At 39.4% G+C, this 20,374-nt stretch overlaps 1 protein-coding gene across 1 annotated transcript in view; it reads right to left on the bottom strand.

Moving 5' to 3' along the window:
- LOC139944222 (ATP-citrate synthase-like) overlaps positions 1-15,111 on the bottom strand; it is a 24,881-nt gene extending 9,770 nt beyond the window's left edge. Inside the window, exons 1-11 of the mRNA XM_071941196.1 lie at positions 14,610-15,111; positions 9,822-9,947; positions 9,075-9,239; positions 8,611-8,702; positions 8,165-8,244; positions 7,500-7,630; positions 6,838-6,956; positions 5,408-5,618; positions 2,320-2,443; positions 1,438-1,562; positions 71-163 (exon numbers count right to left, since the gene is read on the bottom strand). Of these exons, the coding sequence (XP_071797297.1) occupies positions 71-163; positions 1,438-1,562; positions 2,320-2,443; positions 5,408-5,618; positions 6,838-6,956; positions 7,500-7,630; positions 8,165-8,244; positions 8,611-8,702; positions 9,075-9,239; positions 9,822-9,947; positions 14,610-14,786 (1,443 nt within the window). The 5' untranslated portion in view covers positions 14,787-15,111. The remainder of the gene's footprint in view (positions 1-70; positions 164-1,437; positions 1,563-2,319; positions 2,444-5,407; positions 5,619-6,837; positions 6,957-7,499; positions 7,631-8,164; positions 8,245-8,610; positions 8,703-9,074; positions 9,240-9,821; positions 9,948-14,609) is intronic.
- Positions 15,112-20,374: the final 5,263 nt, after the last annotated feature.

Consider the following 20,374-nt stretch of genomic DNA (forward strand, 5'->3'; position numbering starts at 1 on the left):
GAGTTCAACTTTTCAAAGAACACGTAAAATTAAAAGCGAAGAAAGGTGACTTTATTGTAAACTCACTAACCCTAGTTTCTGAAGTGAATAGATCCTTGTATTTGTTGACATCTACTGACTTTTTCTCATGGTGATCGGTGCACATGCCACTTGCTTCAACCATCTGCAAAAGACATACAAAGAGAAACTTGTTATCAATGAATGACATCATTGCTCTGAGACCAAAGGTCTAAGACCAAGACCAAAAGGCCCGACTCGAGGAGTTTTTGCACAAAGGAAAAAGAAGTGATATTTCTTTGCATGCTGTGATAAACCAACAATAAAAGGACAGCCCCCAAAAATAAGTCAGAGCCCAATTTCATAGAGCCGCTCAAGCAGACGATTTTGCCTAACAATTCTGTGCTAGGCAAGGATTCAGCAGGATATCAATCGAAGACTGCGCATGTCATCAGCGGTTTCAAGAAGTAGCACTCATTGCTATACCAGCAAAAAATAACAATCTGAGAAAACGGACTCTGAAGTTGAACACTTTTTAGAAACCCGCCTCCCTTTAAAACTTCAAACTATTTCCATTTAAATTTCTCAATGTAGATACTTGATGACTTGAACTTATCAATTAATCTTATTTTGACTCATTTGCATAATTAATTATGAAGTAGACACGAGAGAAGATCCGTGCTACTTCGTGAAAACAAACAAAGCAAAATATGTATTTTTTGGCGTTTTCACGAAGTAGCACGCGCCTATACTTCAACACAGCATGTTGTGTTACTTTATGAAACAAGGTCAGTGCGCGTGCACTCACACAACTTGCGTGCTACTTTGTGAAAACATTTTTACCTCGCTTTGACTTGAGTGCGTCATGCATTACATTGGTAAACAGAGGTTCGGGTGCTACTTCGTGAAAACAAAAATGCCACATTTGTGCAAAAATTGAAAACACTAATTAGCTTAATTAAAAAAGTAAAGCTGTCTGAGCTTTGAAACTTTATGGAGTTGTAGGTCTTCATGCATTATCAACAGAAATGTAAGAAATGTAAAAAAAAACAACTTAAGCACGTAGAGTGCTACTTCGTGAAAACGCTGACGATGTGATACGGCAGTTTTGCTGGTAACCTTATTCTGGTAAGCATAATTTGGTTGTGCTTAGATACTTTCTGTGCTTAGGCAGCTGTATGTAATTGGGCCATGGTTGGTAAAACAGCCAGGCTCCTCGTCAGTTTATTCACCATTAGACATAAGGTCAAGTTACTTTGTGTAGTTACAAGTTCTTAAAAGATGAGAAATACAAAGAAAACAAAGAAAACAAAGAAAAATACAAAGAAAAAAAAAAAGAGGATGTGGCCTCTAAAAAGGATGAGTGAGGGGATGAAAAACTAGTTTTTTTTATGTGGCCTTACAGCAACACTGGGGAATCAGACATGTGAGTGGACTTACCTTGTGTGGCGGAGACACGATCTTAGTTGAATCACCTTCTTGCGTTGGATTAGCTTTTAATCCCAGAGCCAATTGTATGATTTGGGTTTTGTTGACCTCAAGAGAGACTGCGTGAATGGGTATACCTGCAGGATGATCAAAATGGCAAATGTGAATCATAAAGCTCTCGTGTAGACAAGACATTGAAGTCCGAGATGGAGATCAAACACACGATGAGATTCAACACAGTGATCTACAATCCCAGCCAAAATGCTTGGGCCACCCATTTTCCACGTTACAATAAACATTACCTGTTCATTTCCCCCTGACAATTAACATTATGTTCCCGTCCCCCCGCTCAATGTTGACTGGAACACAGAAGAAAACCGTGCCACAATGAGAACCAACATTGAAAGGGGGCACGGGACGCCCAACGAGATATGGCCGGGATTGTGGACAAATTCTTTGAAATCACTGATAGTAACAAAATTAGGTTGTTATATAGCTAGGTGCTATCCTAGATCGCGAAACATAAACAAAATAAATACATGCACATAGCCCACGCCTGGAATTTCATCCTTGAAAGAGGGCAAGGCCATTTACATTTTGCAGAGGGCACTTCCATTGGAACTGGAAACTTTGGAAGGGGCACCAAAGCCTGGACCAGGGGCAACATGGGCCATGGCCCGTGTGGCCTGTGTGTAATTACAGGCCTGATAGTCCACGCACTGAGACAACCTACAAGACAACACCAAAGAAATCAAACCGAGACTGCTGCATGCATAATTGATGTATGCGTTTAGACGCCCGGTTTGCCCTACAAGACAGCGACTTTCATAGCAACAAAGATGTTAATCAAAACGGTCTATAAACAGGGAAAATAATCCACTTTTCAGTGTTTACCTAGCTCTTCCAGCCCTGTGGGGATGCCCTTGGGTGTAAATGCTACAGTATTTCGTCGGATCACCAAAGATATCTTGTTGGCCTTGAGTTCTTCTTTGGATTCCAGCAAAGCTTTAACAAGTCCCTGGATGAGGAAAAAACAAACCAATATTCAACTACAGTTTCCAATGACGACTCCAAATCTCCAGAATCAAATTCCATTGATGGATCCCGCATTTGAAGCATTAGGCATTTTGTTATCTTACTCAAATGGATTGCACCTGTAAAACACATGGATTGGCAGCATGTTCGAAAGCACCTTGTAAACCATTAAATGGTGCTAAGGATTAGGTTTCATAACTCAAAACTTCGTCCCAGTCACCTTGCAGTAATTATTTGGCCCTTTGTCTCCTTTGGCAAAAAGGCGTGTTATAAATAAGGGAATCAATGTGTGGTGAAGAGGTATTCAACTAGTGGTTTAATCCCAACGAGGCCTGGTTCTTGATAATTTTACAAAGACGAAGTTGAGGTAAATTATCAAGAACCAGGCCTCGGCGGGTTTAAACCACTAGTTGAAAACCGATTCAACACACTTTGATTCCCATTCATAAAAACCTTTTCAGTAAAAAAACATCAACACTTTTTAGTCAAAAAGTAAAATAAATGCAAAAAATTTATAATTGTTCAATGATTTCTTTCAACACAACGACCCTCCAGCTATGAAATGGTAAGGCCCTCGGGTAAACAACTCCTTATAAGGGAATGCTGTACGCGTAACGCGTGATGTGGCACAACAGTCCGTTGCTCTCGACCAATAGGAATGAACAAACTGTCTAAGAAGCACAGGTGCACATGTTTCAACCCTTTTTACTGGTCATAAAGGTTTATACACACCGTGACATGCTCTCCACCAATAGGAATAGCGAAACTGTCCGAGGTATTTATGAATACATTATTATTTCTTAAGCTGACTGGTCATTGGCGGTCGGTCTAAATCCCTTCACAAAAATAGTTGTAAAATGAAAAAATAAAGATCGCACGGCCACACAGCTTTCAGAACAGAATAGAGGACTCTTGAGGGCGCTGTTGTGACCGTCATGCCATTAAGGATTTTTATTGCATTAATACCCTCAGTCCTTTCAAAGATGCCAAGTCCAGAGGCCAGCTATGCGTGAGATTTTTCAAAGCTCAACCCCCCCACCCCCCTCCCCCCAAAAATGCATCAGAAACCTCTTCATAATAATTAAAACTAACATGAGGTACACAGAATATGTTCATGGTTAATGTGGAGGTACGATTGTGTCAGATTATTTCCTTCCAAACTAAAAAAGTCAATTGGAAACTACACAACCATACACAAGTCAATAAGAAACTAAACAACCATGCACAAGTCAATGGGAAACTACACAACCATACATAAGTCAATGGGAAACTACACAACCATACACAAGTCAATGGGAAACTACACAACCATACACATGCCAATGGGAAACTACACAACCATACACAAGTCAATTGGAAACTACACAACCATACACAAGTCATTGGACACTTCACAACCATACAAGTCAATGGGAATTGACACAACCATACACAAGTCAATGGGAAACTACACAACCATACACAAGTCAATGGGAAACTACACAACCATACACAAGTCAATAGGACACTTAATACAACCATACACATGTCAATGGGAAACTACACAACCATACACAAGTCAATGGACACTTCACAACCATACACAAGTCAATGGGAATTGACACAACCATACACAAGTCAATGGGAAACTACACAACCATATACAAGTCAATGGGAAACTACACAACCATACACAAGTCAATGGGAAACTACACAACCATACACCAGTCAAAGGGAAACTACACGACCATACACAAGGCAATGGGAAACTAAACAACCATACACAAGTCAATGGGAAACTACACAACCATACACAAGTCAATGGGAAACTACACAACTATACACAAGTCAATGGGACACTTCACAACCATACACAAGTCAATGGGAATTGACACAACCATACACCAGTCAATGGGAAACTATACAACCTTACACAAGTCTATGGGAAACTACACAACCATTCACAAGTCAATGGGAAACTACACAACTATACACAAGTCAATGGGACACTTCACAACCATACACAAGTCAATGGGAATTGACACAACCATACACCAGTCAATGGGAAACTACACAACCATACACAAGTCAATGGGAAACTACACAATCATACACAAGTCAATGGGAATATGCACAACCATACACAATTCCAGAGATGCCAAGTCCAGAGGCCAGCTATGCGTGAGATTTTTCAAAGCTCAACCCCCCCCCCCCCCCGAAAAAAAAAAATTGCCAGTTTTAGAAGGCCATTCGAAATCGCCGCCCAACTTTCTTTTTTTTTTTTTAAATAATCAGAAATGCATCAAGAACCTCTTCATAATAATTAAAACTAAAATGAGGTACACAGAATATGTTGATGGTTATTGTGGAGGTACGATTGTGTCAGATTATTTCCTTCCAAACTAAAAATAAATTGACTAAAAAGGATGTCCAAAATCCTCCGCTCACTTCCTCTGCCTGTTGTGTCTTCGCTAGTGTAGCGCATTTAACGAGTTTCCTAAGTGAATCGGGAAAAACTTATGCGCAATAAGCGTTTTGCGCTCTGCCGAATTTTAGTTGAACCTGCTGGAAGAGCAAAAGCGTGCGCAATCTACTAATTTGTGCTCTGTTTGTACAAAGTTTGTACAAAAAAAATAATGATTCTGATAAACTGCGTGCAATCTGAAGATTGTGCAAACATTGTAGATTGCGTTTTTTTGTACACACGAGCGCCATTTGGCAATGCATGACGCTAATTTTTTTTTTTTTTCCCGGTCTGGCCCTTATGCGTGAGAAAATGGTTGCTGTGCTTGTGAGTGTGAGACAGAGCCCAAATGCGTGAGTCTCACGCCTAATGCGTGAGACTTGGTAGGTCTGTCCTTTTGGTTGGCAAGTTGTTTGCAACAGCTAATTCTATTTTCTCATTTCATTTGTTTTCATGTAGAATTGTGTTCAAGATGGAAATGGAAATACTGGAGGTTTGCCTTACCACGACAGGTCCAATCTTGAGTTTAATCATGACAATAAGGTCGACATTAACGCTGCTGAGGATCAGCGTCTTGCCATCAGGGTGTGGCACTTCCAACATCAGATCGATCAGAGTCCTGCTGAGTTTGTATAACTGGTCGGCTGTGGGTTTCCCTGAGATCTGTGTATAGCAAGCATACTCATCCAAAACATCTAACTTTGCTGCTATATCGCTGTAAGATTGAAAGAAATATTTACAAGATTAAATGAGGCATATCCAACAAATTCCCACAAAATTTAGCATACATGGTCCTATCGTAGATGAATGTAAATCGTTTGGCATGACTTTCCAATGTACTAATTAAGGTAGCACAGCCTAACTATCTTTTTTTTGCAGTGGCATCTTGAAAAGCGACTATTTTGGTGCAGAATACTTTGAACATATGCTGCATCAATTGATAATAACAATATCAACTATTTTTGAATTTGTTTTTACAAAATCGATACAAAGCGCTTAAGAAAACAAAAGTCAACCAAACAAACCAATTTCATTATTCTTGTATTACAATTAAAATCAGTGATTGTTAACGGACTGTTGTTAATTGCTCACTAACAAATGTAGGTCTCGTGTGTAAAAACAAATCTATCAACACATGTAAAAGACCCAGTACACACTTATCGCAAAGAAGGGATTTGCCTTGGGTGTTTGGCCTGGCAGTGCGACTATCTTCAATCATGTGTACTAGAAAGGAAGAAGAAGAACTGGGCTCAATTTCAAAGAGCTGCCTGATGAGAAACATTGCTTACAAAGTTTCTGTTAAGCAAACATAGCAGGATACCAGTTACAGATTGTACATGAGAAATGCCATTTTGGCTGGTAACCAAGTTCTGGTAAGCATTATTGTGATATGCTTAGCTACTGTTTGTGCTTAAAGCCATTGAACCCTTTCAGTAAACAGTGTTGTCCAAGGCCCACACTTTGTGTACCACAACTTCTATATCAAATAACAAACCTGTGAAAATTTAGGCTCAATCGGTCATTGGAGTCGGAAGAAAAAAACGGGAAAACCCATCCTTGTATCCGCACGTTTCGCCGTGTCATGAGATGTGTTTCAAATAAATCCGTAATTCTCGTAATTGAGAATTGATATTGTTTGATTTTTTTTCTCAAAAATTAAAGCATTTCCTGGAATAATATTTCAAGAGAAGTCTTTCACCACTACCTTCTGTAAACCCTGTAAGTTATTTGTAAATCTGTGATTTTTTTTTTTTCTGTACCGAAAGGGTCCAATGGCTTTAAGCAAACATAGCAGGATACCAGTTACAGATTGTACATGAGAAATGCCATTTTGGCTGGTACGTAACCAAGTTATGGTAAGCATTATTTTGATATGCTTAGCTACTTTTTGTGCTTAAGCAGCGCAATGATATTGGGCCCTCGATTCAACATACCAAATCACCAGGGAGGTGCCACCCCCAGAGATGAGACTCCATATGCGACCAGCCTTATTCAGGATGGTCAGATTCATGGCACAAGGTGTGCCAGCTTGGAGCTTCACGATTTCTAGTTCCTGTAATCGGAACAAAAACCAAGGAATACAAATCTTACTGAACATAAAATCAAATAATAAACCACCACGGAAACTGACTGGGTAAGTTTTTTAAAAATAGTTTGGATTTGAACAAAGACAAATTGACTGGGGTAAGATTTGAACCATGAAAGGGCTAGATATCTCAATTGGTAGAGCGCCTGTACGTTAATCCGTAGGTTGTTGGTTAACAATCTTGCACCAGTCAATTTTTTCAGTTCAAATCCAAATTGAGCATTAAATCCTCAAAGACTGTCAGAATACTGGTACACGCTTTGGAAAATGTGAATGAAGAAAACTATGTTTTCTTTCTTACACGGTCAAAACCAGATGTTTAACTCACAAGTTTGTTCATCTTTTCTTTGTCTTTGTTTGTGAAAAATAGAATAAGCTGTTGCAAACAACTTACAAACCAAAAGGACCGAGGGTATAAAAGAAAAAAATAATTAATGGTCTGATGTTTCGACCCTAGCAGAGAGTCTTTCTCGAAGGCCTTTTTTCTTTTTTGGTGGAAATTTAGATTACCTGGGGAAGAAGTTCACGAGACAGTGCTGGAGCAAATTGAGGTTGACCCCACTCTTTCTTGCACAGAGGGGCTGCCTTGGCGTCCAGCTTGGCTGCAACATCTAGTACATGGATCGCAGAGTCTGTCACCACTATCATATTCATGAAAAAAAAGAATCAAAGTTGCAAAAGTATATAAGGTTAACAAATAAACGAAAGACATAGACCTTTTAGTTTTTTTTTTAATGAGATATTGCAAATCACAAGACCGGACAACCATTTAAAGGCGAGGGCTACACTTAACTGATTTTGAGCTTGCAACCCAAATCATCTACCACCATGCGCACATTGCCACATACTTCTAGTTACCCTCTTTACAGTCCATAAGGATGTAGGCATGTGTATCATCCACGAGGGGCGGCTAGTAGAGCAAAATGGGAAAATGCACTACCTTTCAAACTTTTTACGAAGCAATTATAGATCCAGATTCAAATTTTGGGGCATAACAACTGACATCTTTTTACATAACCACATTATTTTAAAATGAAATGTTTCTCAAAAGGTTCTACTTTCGAAGGCTTCTAATCAATGGGTGATTACCTTCCCTTTGAGGAGGGGGTGAGGCTAAACAGGCAAGTCTATTATTTTATTTGGGAGGTCTCTAAAAAAGGCTAACAAAATCTTACCTAATGGGTTGATCTCCAAATAAGTGAAGTGAAGATCTCGGAAAAATTCAACGAGAGATTGAATGAAATTGCTCAACATCCTGGGATAAAGATAAATTTTGAAAGATTCAAGATAACAAAAATAAGGGTTATGTATTATTAATATTTTGTACACCAAAATAAAGAGAGTATGAGGCTGTCAGATTAAGCCAAGACTTGTGAAAGAGAGCCTAAACAGACAAACTACAGACAAGGAGACAAAACAAACCGGTAACAAGAAAATATTCACCAAGTCACTAAAGATGCTGAACAATGGAAACGAACAATAAACATGTAGTCACTAAGTGCACTGCATGTACAGGCTTCACCATGACGATAATGATCAAATTTCCTTCATAACTGTACCATCGTCACTACCAATCATCAGTTAACTCTGAGGTCATAATGCATCTTCTGGAATTACTCACTGTTTCTTTGCATCGTCAACACTCTTCAGCAGTACATCTTTGATAACCTGGTCTGTTGGCTTGTTCTTCAACCCCAGTGGTAGACGAACACCCTAGAAATCAAAAGTCAAACTCAAATTTCAAAATTGGCTTTAATTGATCTACATCTCCCACCAAACCCTCAGCAAATCTGTCCCAAAACAGACATGTATGCTTTGGGTGCGTTCGTTTAGCTTCCCTGGGTCGACCCCGGTGTGTGAGGTTTCTTTTCCCAGGGCGTACGTGTGCAGATAGGTACCCACGTTCGTCCTGGAAGAAAAAAACGCCACACACCGGGTTCGACCCAGGGAAGCTATATATTCTGTATATGAATTGAGATACACCAAGTGAGAAGACTGGTCTTTGACAATTACCAATAGTGTCCACTGTCTTTAATAGGAACTAAATAGGATTGGTTAAAAAATCGTTGTTTTCGAAACACAAACCTTCTCATCCACATTTCCAACATCCACCCCTCCTTCATGATGGAACAGGATGAGATCCTCGGAAACTGTGTTGGAGTAGATGCACAAGTAGAACTCTTCATTTTGTTGATGGTGGAGGAACGGCTCGATCAAAAACTGCTTGAGGATGCCTTTAACACCATCAATCTGTTGGTATATTATAAATACAAAGGAATTGTGCTTTCATTACACACTTCATTAAAGGCAGTGGACACTATTGGTAATTACTCAAAACAATGATTAGCATAAAACTTACTTGGTGACAAGTAATGGGGAGAGGTTGATAGTATAAAACATTGTGAGAAACGGCTCCCTCTGAAGTGACATAGTGTTCGAGAAAGAAGTAATTTTCCACGAATTTGATTTTGAGACCTCAGATTTAGAATTTAAGGTCTCGAAATCAACCATCTTTAAGTACACAAATTCATGTGACGAGGGGTGTTTTTTTCTTTCATTATTTTCTCACAACTTCGAAGCCCAATTGAGCTCAAATTTCCACAAGTTTGTTATTTTATGCATATGTTGAGATACATCAAGTGAGAAGACTGATCTTTGACAACCAATAGTGTCCAGTGTCTTTAACTGCAATGTCAAAAACAATCATCATAGTACATGTACTGGGGGACCTACAACTTAATTTCCCATTAGCAAACTAAAGCAATTACAGTAAAAGTATCTTGCTCAAGGATACAATTGCCATGACCTGGACTTAACCCACTCTCTGCTTACCTCAATCTGAGAGCCCAATCTTTCTTGAATCCACTTTTTCACTGTCTGGTAATCTACGTTGAGTTTGATTAGCCCAAGGTGCTGCCTTCGTTTGATGGATTGGTCTGTTTTCACCACTAAACCTGCCTGCAAGATAATAACAAAAATAAAAAATGTATGGTGATACAATACAGAAAGTTTTTCATGTTTTTTTTTAAATTTTCTCCTGCAGATTGCCCAAAACTTTCACTGGTTTATTCCATGTAATGCGGTTGATCACACAAAACACGAACACTGTCTGCGACTATTTTGCCAGCTCTAACAATCCTGTACAATTTTTAAAGATGAATCTTTGTGAAATCAAGCCCTGAACTAGCATCATATCAAATCCTGTAAGGCCATATATTAAAGAAAATCCAGTTTATTGTCCCCTCCCCAATCCTTTTTTGAGGCCACATCCATGTTTTTTTAAACTATTTTATAACTTACATTACATCTTACTTTAAATTTAAAAAAGACACATTTTCTGTGTATTTCTCATTTCACACTAACTAATCTTTAGAGTTGTAACGAGCATAAATGGTGATTTAAAACTGAAGAATTGGTGGTCACCATTTGAAAGAAATAAAAAATAAAAAGGCCACCATTCCCCCTGTTTGGAAACACCCGGACAATCAACTGGTATTAATTTTACTCTGCCTTTATATAATATACAATCACTTAATTTTGTGCATTTGTTTTTAATTATGTTCAAATTAATAAGCTTCGGTTCTAGTTTGCAAGTTGTACTGTAGTATCTTTAAATTAATGCTAACAATGCATTTGTTTATTTGTACACAATTAATACTTTTCTTGTTTCTTTCTGGTTATGACTAAAGAGAGACATTCCTTTAAAAAAATGTATTAACTGTCCCCTACATAAAAATTACATTGCTAATGCTATGCATTGTGCACTGGGACTGTCAATGTCAAAGAACCGGACAAAGTTTTGTGTCGAGCCCACACAGGTTAGTGACTGCATTGTTCGATCCCGCAATATATAACAACGTGGAAAAGTACTATTTTGATCCCAAGAGAATGAGAACATTGTAAACAATAGTCAGTCAATAGCAGAGAGCAAAATCGTTTGGTGGTTCACACATGGAATCCTCACACATTTTCTTGCAAATAAACATTCAAAAAGTTAGCGAACTCTCCCAACAAATTCCATAAATTCCAACGGATGGAAGATAGACAAGTGTACGGATAAGCACAGCAAGGGTAAGTCCGCCGGCTCAAAAAACCCTACTAAACTGACTAACAATAAACATAAATAAATTTATGACTTTTTATTCAAATTATTGTTAAAAAAAAAATTGAAATGATGATGAAAACTTTGTTAACTTGCTGAGTCATTTTTTAGGCTATGTGTGTTCAAGCAAAGGCACAACTATAGAATGCAGGTACACTTCGAAGCTTCCACTGCGCCTCCGCGGAGACGGAGTCGCGGTGACGTTCATACGTACACAGTACACTGGAGTTGAGGTCGCGCTCTGTTGCTTAACTATAAATATTTGGCAACCTAGGGGGCACTCTGAAAGATGCACAACAGCGCCCTCATTAGGCTCGAGATACACAACTGCGCTGTGATGTCAATTTATTTTATACGATAACTCACAAGACCATTAGATGATTATTTAAATAATTATGGGAACTCCGTACAAATAATTAATAACTTTTAATATTGCCGTACTACATATTACCCCAAAAGAGGATTATTTCCAAAAGGGAAAAAATTAAAGGCCGAATCCTAATACATAAGAGGATTTATTTAAAAAAGGGAAAGAAAGCCCGAATTCCGTACAATAATTAATATTGCCCTAATACACTTGACCCCAATAGAGGATTATTTAAAAAAGGGAAAGAAAGCCCGAATTCCGTACAATAATTAATATTGCCCTAATACACTTGACCCCAATAGAGGATTATTTAAAAAAGGGAAAGAAAGCCCGAATTCCGTACAATAATTAATATTGCCCTAATACACTTGACCCCAATAGAGGATTATTTAAAAAAGGGAAAGAAAGCCCGAATTCCGTACAATAATTAATATTGCCCTAATACACTTGACCCCAATAGAGGATTATTTAAGAAAAGGGAAAGAAAGCCCGAATTCCGTACAATAATTAATATTGCCCTAATACACTTGACCCCAATAGAGGATTATTTAAAAAAGGGAAAGAAAGCCCGAATTCCGTACAATAATTAATATTGCCCTAATACACTTGACCCCATTAGAGGATTATTTAAAAAAGGGAAAGAAAGCCCGAACTCCGTACAATTATTAACATTGCCCTAATGCACTTGACCCCAATAGAGGATTATTTAATAAAGGGAAAGAAAGCCGGAATTCCGTACAATTATTAATATTGCCCTCATACACTTGACCCCATTAGAGGATTGTTTAAAAAAGGGAAAGCAAGCCCGACCGCGCCTCCGCGCCTCCACCTTCCCCTTCTTCACGATTGCATCATATAGACCTTTTCGCAAATACTGGGGCGCGCGCGTAAAGCTTGGAATTAGGTGCATTGTGGTCTAGCTGGTAGCAAAATTTGATTAATATCTATCCCACAATGCACCTCATTCAACAGTCTGCGCTTGCGCATTGGTATTTGCGATAAGGTCTATGCTCGTCTTCCTAAAGACGCCCTCTATCGGCCATTGTCCACACCGCGTCTCCGCGCCTCCGCGCCTCCACCTTCCCCGTCTTCACGATTGCATCAAATGCCCGTCTTCCTAAAAACGTCTCTATCGGCCATTGCCAACACCGCGACTCCGCACCTCCACCTTCCCCGTCTTCACGATTGCATCATATAGACCTTTTCGCAAATACTGGGGCGCGCGCGTAAAGCTTTGAATTAGGTGCATTGTGGTCTAGCTGGTAGCAAAATTTGATTCATATCTATCCCACAATGCACCTCATTCAACCATCTGCGCTTGCGCATTGGTATTTGCGATAAGGTCTATGCTCGTCTTCCTAAAGACGCCCTCTATCGGCCATTGTCAACACCGCGACTCCGCGACTCCGCGCCTCCACGCTTCCAGCTTCGCGTCTTCACGATTGCATCAAATAGACCTTTTCGCAAATACCGGGGCGCGCGCGTAAAGCTTGGAATTAGGTGCATTGTGGTCTAGCTGGTAGCAAAATTTGATGCATATCTATCCCACAATGCACCTCATTCAACAGTCTGCGCTTGCGCATTGGTGTTTGCGATAAGGTCTATGCACGTCTTCCTAAAACACCCTCTATCGGCTGCTTCACCTACCTCACCACTCACGTCACACTTTGACTCCCTACGACCCTAACATTTTATCTGCTGTATTCATCAATCGCACTCAATACAATCAAGTAGTAAAGAGCTATTTTCTTCCTCCATGCTACGACCAAGTTACTTAAAACGTACGTGACCGCGACTCCGCCTCCGCAGAGGCACAGATAGAGCTCCGAGTGTACCTGTATTCTATAGTTACTCCCAAGCAAACATGCCCATAAATAGAGCCACGATGATAAGAAGTGGATTGGCCCTACGGCACATATCCTGAAATGAAATGCCTCTGAAAAGTTAAAAAAGACTTCTCACCCAAGGACGTGACACCTCACTCGAGAGCAAACCAAACGACGTAAAAATAAGAAGTTGCAAGGCTAGGCCGAGTTTAGTCAAATGAGGGCGCTGTCACTACCAGATGAAGTTTCAACTCAATCGCCGGGCCCTAATCCTAGCTCCGCATGATTTATGAGGGGGCTAGGTAACGGATAAGGTCCCGGGGGAGAAGGGACATTTGGGCCTGACATCTGTACGTCCTGTGTGCCCGTTTATGTATCATGTTTCATCAATATTTCCAGTCAACTTATAAGATTTGTAGGATTAAAGTTTGTATATTTATCTAATTAAATGCTTGTGCAGGCTTGACACCCCCCCCCAAAAAAAACCTATTAAACTGCCTTAACTAAGCGCAATTTTGTGTCTGTGATTGTCACTGTCGTAGTGATTTTCAATGGAGAATTTGTGTTTTCTAAATCGATTTAAAAAAAGGAAATCCTTACAAAAAATACATCTGGAATTTGTTGAAGATGGCAATTATAATGCAATTTCCCGTATAGGCCTAGATCCCCCTGGCCTCCTCCCGTTATTATTATTATTATTATTTTTTTTAATAACCGTGAGTGTGCCGTCCCCACCGATCGTAGATCAGCAGAGTTTCGACGAACATCGACGAACTTTTTGCAATTTTGTTTTACTTTTCATCTCACAATAATTTTTACGGGGAAAATGTCGAGATAGAAAAAAATCAAGTGGTCCGTAATGCGATGTAGACCGTCGTTATTTGGTAGGTCGACACCAATAAAGGCATAGTGTTTTGGTGACCATCACAGGGCTGTTTCGCATACTGGACCCACTCTGGAATGACTTAACCACTTCAAGTTCTTAATGTTTCTAGTGTTGAGACCTTTAAGATTATTTTGAAAACTTGCTTGTTTGATATGACTTACTAAAAACCGAGTCGGTTATTCTTTGTCCAATTTTCCTCATTCTTTACTGTGCGCCGAGGATGGCACTCTTTGCGCCTTGATGGGGCACTTTAATTTTGGTGGATTTTGGCGCATTACAAAGTAGCATACTCTATACTATTGGATTTACATCATGGGAGAACATTAATTTGTTTTTTACAAGTTTTTTTTAAATAACCTTGAGTAGGTGGAGGTCTAGGCTAAATAATGCAAACAAGCTAGATAAGTGACTCAGAAAATGTAACTACAAACAGACTTACATTGCTATTTAGCCACGGGTTCTGCTCCTCCAGATCAGTCCAGTTTGTCTCGGCGTTAACGACGACACATTTCGCCCGCCCGTCGCCCTGTCCCAGAAGACGACCTAGAAGTTCTTTGCCGTAGACCTCGCTGATAACTTTTTCGCTCGAAAACGTGGACTGCGCCCGATTCTGCATTATGTTTTAAATATTTTGTATAGCTTTGAAAGTCTTCGAAATGTTATTTCTTCAGAAAATTTTACAACGGCATACAATAAGTGTAGTGTAAATGCCAATTTAATACAAAATGTCGCAAAAGTTTCCAGTTGTTTGAAAACTGGTGCTCAATCACTGAGTGAGCACACACACAGAGCACTTTGCATCAGAGTTGCTTGGCTTATGGTTTAATCTATCACAGGTGCGCAGTGTTGTCCAAACTAAGGCCGTGTCTGAAACGGCTAATTCGGCTACAGCTACGGCTAGATCGCGCGCGTCTGCCTATTCTTCAACACTGGTAGACGCGTTGATCTAGACGTAGCTGTAGCCGAAGTCGTCGTTTCGGACACGGCCTAACACTACTGAGGCAGAAAAGGCATCCGGGTCGGAAACACCCAAAACGTGACAAATGACATGAATAGGGCTATGTTTAGCAGAGCGTAGAAGCATTGTTCATGTTTCAGCATAACCTTGAATCCTTATCACTCTTTTCCTGTTAAAGGCACTGGACACTAAAGGCATTGGACACTATTTAAGGCACTTCACACTATAATTGGGGTTTATTTTTTTAACAAACCCGGATCTTTCTGAGTGTTGTGACCCCATCCATTGTTAACAACTTTACAAAATCAGAAATGTTTTCCTACAATCCCGGACTACACACACAAAAGGGTTTTGTGTATTGTGGAAAGTGCTAGAGTTGTTTTGTCTGGAACTGTAAGTTAAAGCCCAATTGTGTCTGACGTCTGGAATGGATTCGTTATAGGTTGCCGAACTTTTTTCCCCATTGTGTCGTCACATGCCAGCCCAAGTTTCTGTCAACCGAGTTTGGAAATTACTATGGAAAGCCATAAACGCAAACCATAAATGCAAACCAAAAACATATCTGCTGTTCCTAACGATGTTACACATTATTCAAACATTGAGGGGCAGACCGGGTCGACCCATCAGGGAAGCTAATCGAATTGTAACGCACCATTCTACGGTATTCAATGACATTTGAAACATAATAACCTTTACTTTAACATTGTTGACAAAATTGTTCAATGTCAATTTAAATGTAACGATACTGACAACCTCATCATGGGTATTTGTATTTGTTTCATTTCTGACCAAACATGTTCTCTTCAAAATGAACACAAAAGAGGCATATATTTTGAAGAGAACATGTTTGGTCAGAAATGAAACAAATACAAATACCCATGATGAGGTTGTCAATATCATTACATTCAAATTGACATCGAACAATTTTGTCAAATTTTAAAGTAAAGGTTATCGTGTTTCAAAAGAGGCAAAACTATGCATGTACATAATAATTGCACGAACACCAATTTCTATGGGAAAAACTTTACTCACGAATCACTTTTCAGATTATACCATTCAATTTCAAATCCGCTACTTTTAAGTACACAATCATTTCAAACACAGGACGCAAGATCTACTATATCCTGCTCTACAGACCTCCCCCATCCAGAAATAATGGTTTGAAGAGTTCACAGTTTCTTGATGACTTTGCGAACTACAGCTACGGCTAGATCGCGCGCGTCTGCCTATTCTTCAACACTGGTAGACGCGTTGATCTAGACGTAGATGTAGCCGAAGTCGTCGTTTCGGACACGGCCTAACACTACTGAGGCAGAAAAGGCATCCGGGTCGGAAACACCCAAAACGTGACAAATGACATGAATAGGGCTATGTTTAGCAGAGCGTAGAAGCATTGTTCATGTTTCAGCATAACCTTGAATCCTTATCACTCTTTTCCTGTTAAAGGCACTGGACACTAAAGGCATTGGACACTATTTAAGGCACTTCACACTATAATTGGGGTTTATTTTTTTACATAATTAGATTTTCTGTAATATTTTTGTAAAATAAATCTTTTAAAATTCAGCTTTTCATGTAATATATATATATATATATATTAGTTGCATCATGATGCAACTTGCTCTCTAATCCTACCCTTTCATGTCTCCCTGCATTGTTGTCGAACAATACATTTACCACTTTTATGGTCCAGTAACCCATCCTTTCATTCTAAACATCCTTTGTCCTCGCCACTTCACTCCTATTGGTTCATAGCCACCAACATTGTCTCTGAAATAGAAACTTTGATTGGCTGTTATTTTCCCGCTTCTTTCTGGATCCTTCCCTTAATCCCTTTCCCCCTCTCTCTTTCTATAAATGGATATGTATTTGTTTGTACTTGTTTTATGCCTCTGAAGAAGGTCCGGATTGGATCGAAAGCTAAGGCCATCTACCCTATTCATTATATATATATATATATATATATTTTTATAGACTTGTGTGGCTTGTAGTGTTTTTTGTCTGTTTTATGGTAGATAATAATTTTATGTACATTTTGTAAATTTGTTGTATTAAAGGCCGAAATGAATTTCCCATCGTGGATAATAAAGTGAATTGAAATTGAAATTGAAATCGAAATGGGTAATTACTCAAAATAATTGTTAGCGTACTTGGTAACGAGCAATGGAGAGCTGATGTTGGCAATGTAATACATTGCGAGAAACGGCTCCCTCTGAAGTCACGTAGTTTTTTTGAGACAGAGGTAATTTCTAACTCAATGGTAAACTGCTGGGTCTAATGCATCTGAAAGCACACAAAGTTATGCAACGAGGATGTTTTTTTCTTACATTATTCTCTTACAAATTTGTTGACTAACTACTGAGCAAAAAATTTCACCGGTTTGTTAGTTTTGTATTCATACTGTTGGGATACACAAGGTGAGAATACTGGTATTTGACAAAATTTAAAAAACATGTGTAGTGCCTTTAACGTAATTTTATTCAACTTGTTTCTGATTTGCTGCCAAATATTTCATAGGCTCCTAATAGCTTGTCATGGTAACCGGAAGAAGGACGGACCGGGAAGTTACCGAAAAGGGGGCGTAGGCCTAGATAATAAATTCAAAATTTTGTTTCAAGACAACTGAGTGTGGAAGTTTGATCAGTTTTCTGCCACAAGGCATTTAAGGAAGGTTACATTCTGCATGGGAATTTGAAAACATGGCTTTGGGAAAACTTCAAAAAATTACCAGGCAATACCACATTATTTTTGGACAAGAGCCTTTGTACAGACTTCTGTTGCTGGGTTAAGAATTTTGCCTTGGAAGAAGGGCGTGGGAGAGCCTTAAATCTAAAGTGAAAAATCGGGTATACATCGAAGACGCTTAGGAGAATTAATTTTTTGTAGACCTTATACAAATCGTCTACGCTACAACCTCTCAACCAAGGTGTATTTCGTATGATTTCACAGCGTATTCTGCATTACACACACAGTGGTACATAATAGTGGCGTGTTTACTTGGTTTCCTCTATGGACCAGTGGGTCAATACAAAAAGCAGAAACTAAACATAACATTTTATAATTTGCTTAATCCTCTTTTGTAAATAAGAACTATTTGGATCTGAAGATATTGATAATAAATATGGATGAAAGGGGATTATTGATGAAAAAAAAAAACATCGGGCCTGGAGTTTTTTTTTAACATGTTGAAAGGGCAAGGTCATTTTCATTGTGCAAAGGGCACTTCCATTGGAAAGTCAATTGGACAATTTTGGAAGGGCACCAAGGCCAACATGTAACTGAAGGCCTGAAACATGGAGTTATTGTAAATAATGGTAAAAATAATCATACGCATGGAAATATCTATGTTCGATTTGTAACCTTGTGATCTGCTGAAATACTATACAGTCTTTAAAATGAAAAACACATTTGGAAAACCCCTCGCGTTTATTCTTCCACTTCGATTGAAAGACAACTCGGGCTGAAATGTGAAATGTGCACCGGACACCATTTCAGCAAACTTTTTGTATGCGGTACAGACAATCACCACTGCATGTTATCAATAACATTAATAAAATGGCGCCCATGGTGTGTGTTCACGTTCCAGTACAAGAGCACAGGTTCCTATTATAACACCCCTTGCAAAGATTCTGCCTGCTCATTGGTTTAGAGCGCGTCACATGACATGTCTTAGTTTTGCTACACGACGGCCGTCGGTTTGCCATGCGCTAGTCCGAAGACTAGCACATGGCGCCGTGCGCTAGTCCGACAGACTAGCACACGGCTTGCAGTACCCAGACGTCCGTTGCGTGTACGAGTATGATAAATTAATAGTCTGTAACCATTTCGGATTGCACGACACGACATGCAACACATTCAGCAAAAGTGTTTGCAATCTGTATTCGCGTCGTCCGTGGATTGTAGCATTCAGGTCTGTAACTTAATAATGATAGTACAGTATTTAAAAATGTTTGGGGTGTTATAAAACAAATATTGACTGCTTTTACTCGTGCAATGGTTAAAAACTATGACTCCCTCGGTGATCCCCGGAGCGTTCTATTTTCCCTCGGCTTCGCCTCGGGAAAACAGAACGCTACGGGGATCACCTCGGGAGTCATAGTTTTAACCATAGCACTCGAAGCAGTCAATATTTGTATATTATAACACCCCTTGCAAGTATTGTGCCTGCTCATTGGTTTAGAGCGCGTCACATGACATGTCTTAGTTTTGCTAGACGACGGCCGTGTGATAGAGCGTCGGTTTGCCATGCGCTAGTCCGAAGACTAGCACATGGCGCCGTGCGCTAGTCCGACAGACTAGCACACGGCGTGCAGTACCCAGACGTCCGTTGCGTGTACGAGGATGATAAATTAATAGTCTGTAACCATTTCGGATTGTCCGACACTACATGCAACACAGTAGGTAAAAGTGTTTGCAATCTGTGTTCGCGTCGTCCGTGGATTGTAGCATTCAGGTCTGTAACTTAATAATAATAATACAGGTTTTAGAAATGTTTGGGGTGTTATAAAACAAATATTGACTGCTTTTACTCGTGCAATGGTTAAAAACTATGACTCCCTCGGTGATCCCCGGAGCGTTCTATTTTCCCTCGGCTTCGCCTCGGGAAAATAGAACGCTCCGTGGATCACCTCGGGAGTCATAGTTTTAACCATAGCACTCGAAGCAGTCAATATTTGTATATTATGCGCCGTTGTCGTTCTGTGATCTTTGACCCGATATACGTGTTTACAGTTAGCTTTGCAATTCGTTCGATATTATAGCGTGACTATAACTTTTGCGACTTTCATTGCTTTCTTGTTCTTGATTAATATTGAATTATTGAAGCCAGTGTTGTTTAAAGGCAGTGGACACTATTGGTAATTACTCAAAATAATTATTATAGCATAAAACCTTTCTTGGTGACAAGTAATGGAGAGAGGTTGTTGGTATAAAACATTGTGAGAAACAGCTCCCTCTGAAGTGCCGTAGTTTTCGAGAAAGAAGTAGTTTTCAACGAATTTGATGTCGAGACCTCAAGTTTAGAATTTGAGGTCCCGAAATCAACCATCTAAACGCACACAACTTCGTGTGACAAGGGTGTTTTCTTCTTTCATTATTATCTCGCAATTTTGATGACCGATTGAGCTCAAATTTTCACAGGTTAGTTATTTTATGCATATGTTGAGATATGTAGTAGGGGTAGAAAATTCATTGTGTTGTTATTCAAGTTAATTAATTCCAGGTTCTAGTTAATTGCCCTTTCCTGT

The sequence above is a fragment of the Asterias amurensis genome, chromosome 11, assembly GCF_032118995.1.
Source record: "Asterias amurensis chromosome 11, ASM3211899v1".
Taxonomy (NCBI): Eukaryota; Metazoa; Echinodermata; class Asteroidea; order Forcipulatida; family Asteriidae; genus Asterias; species Asterias amurensis.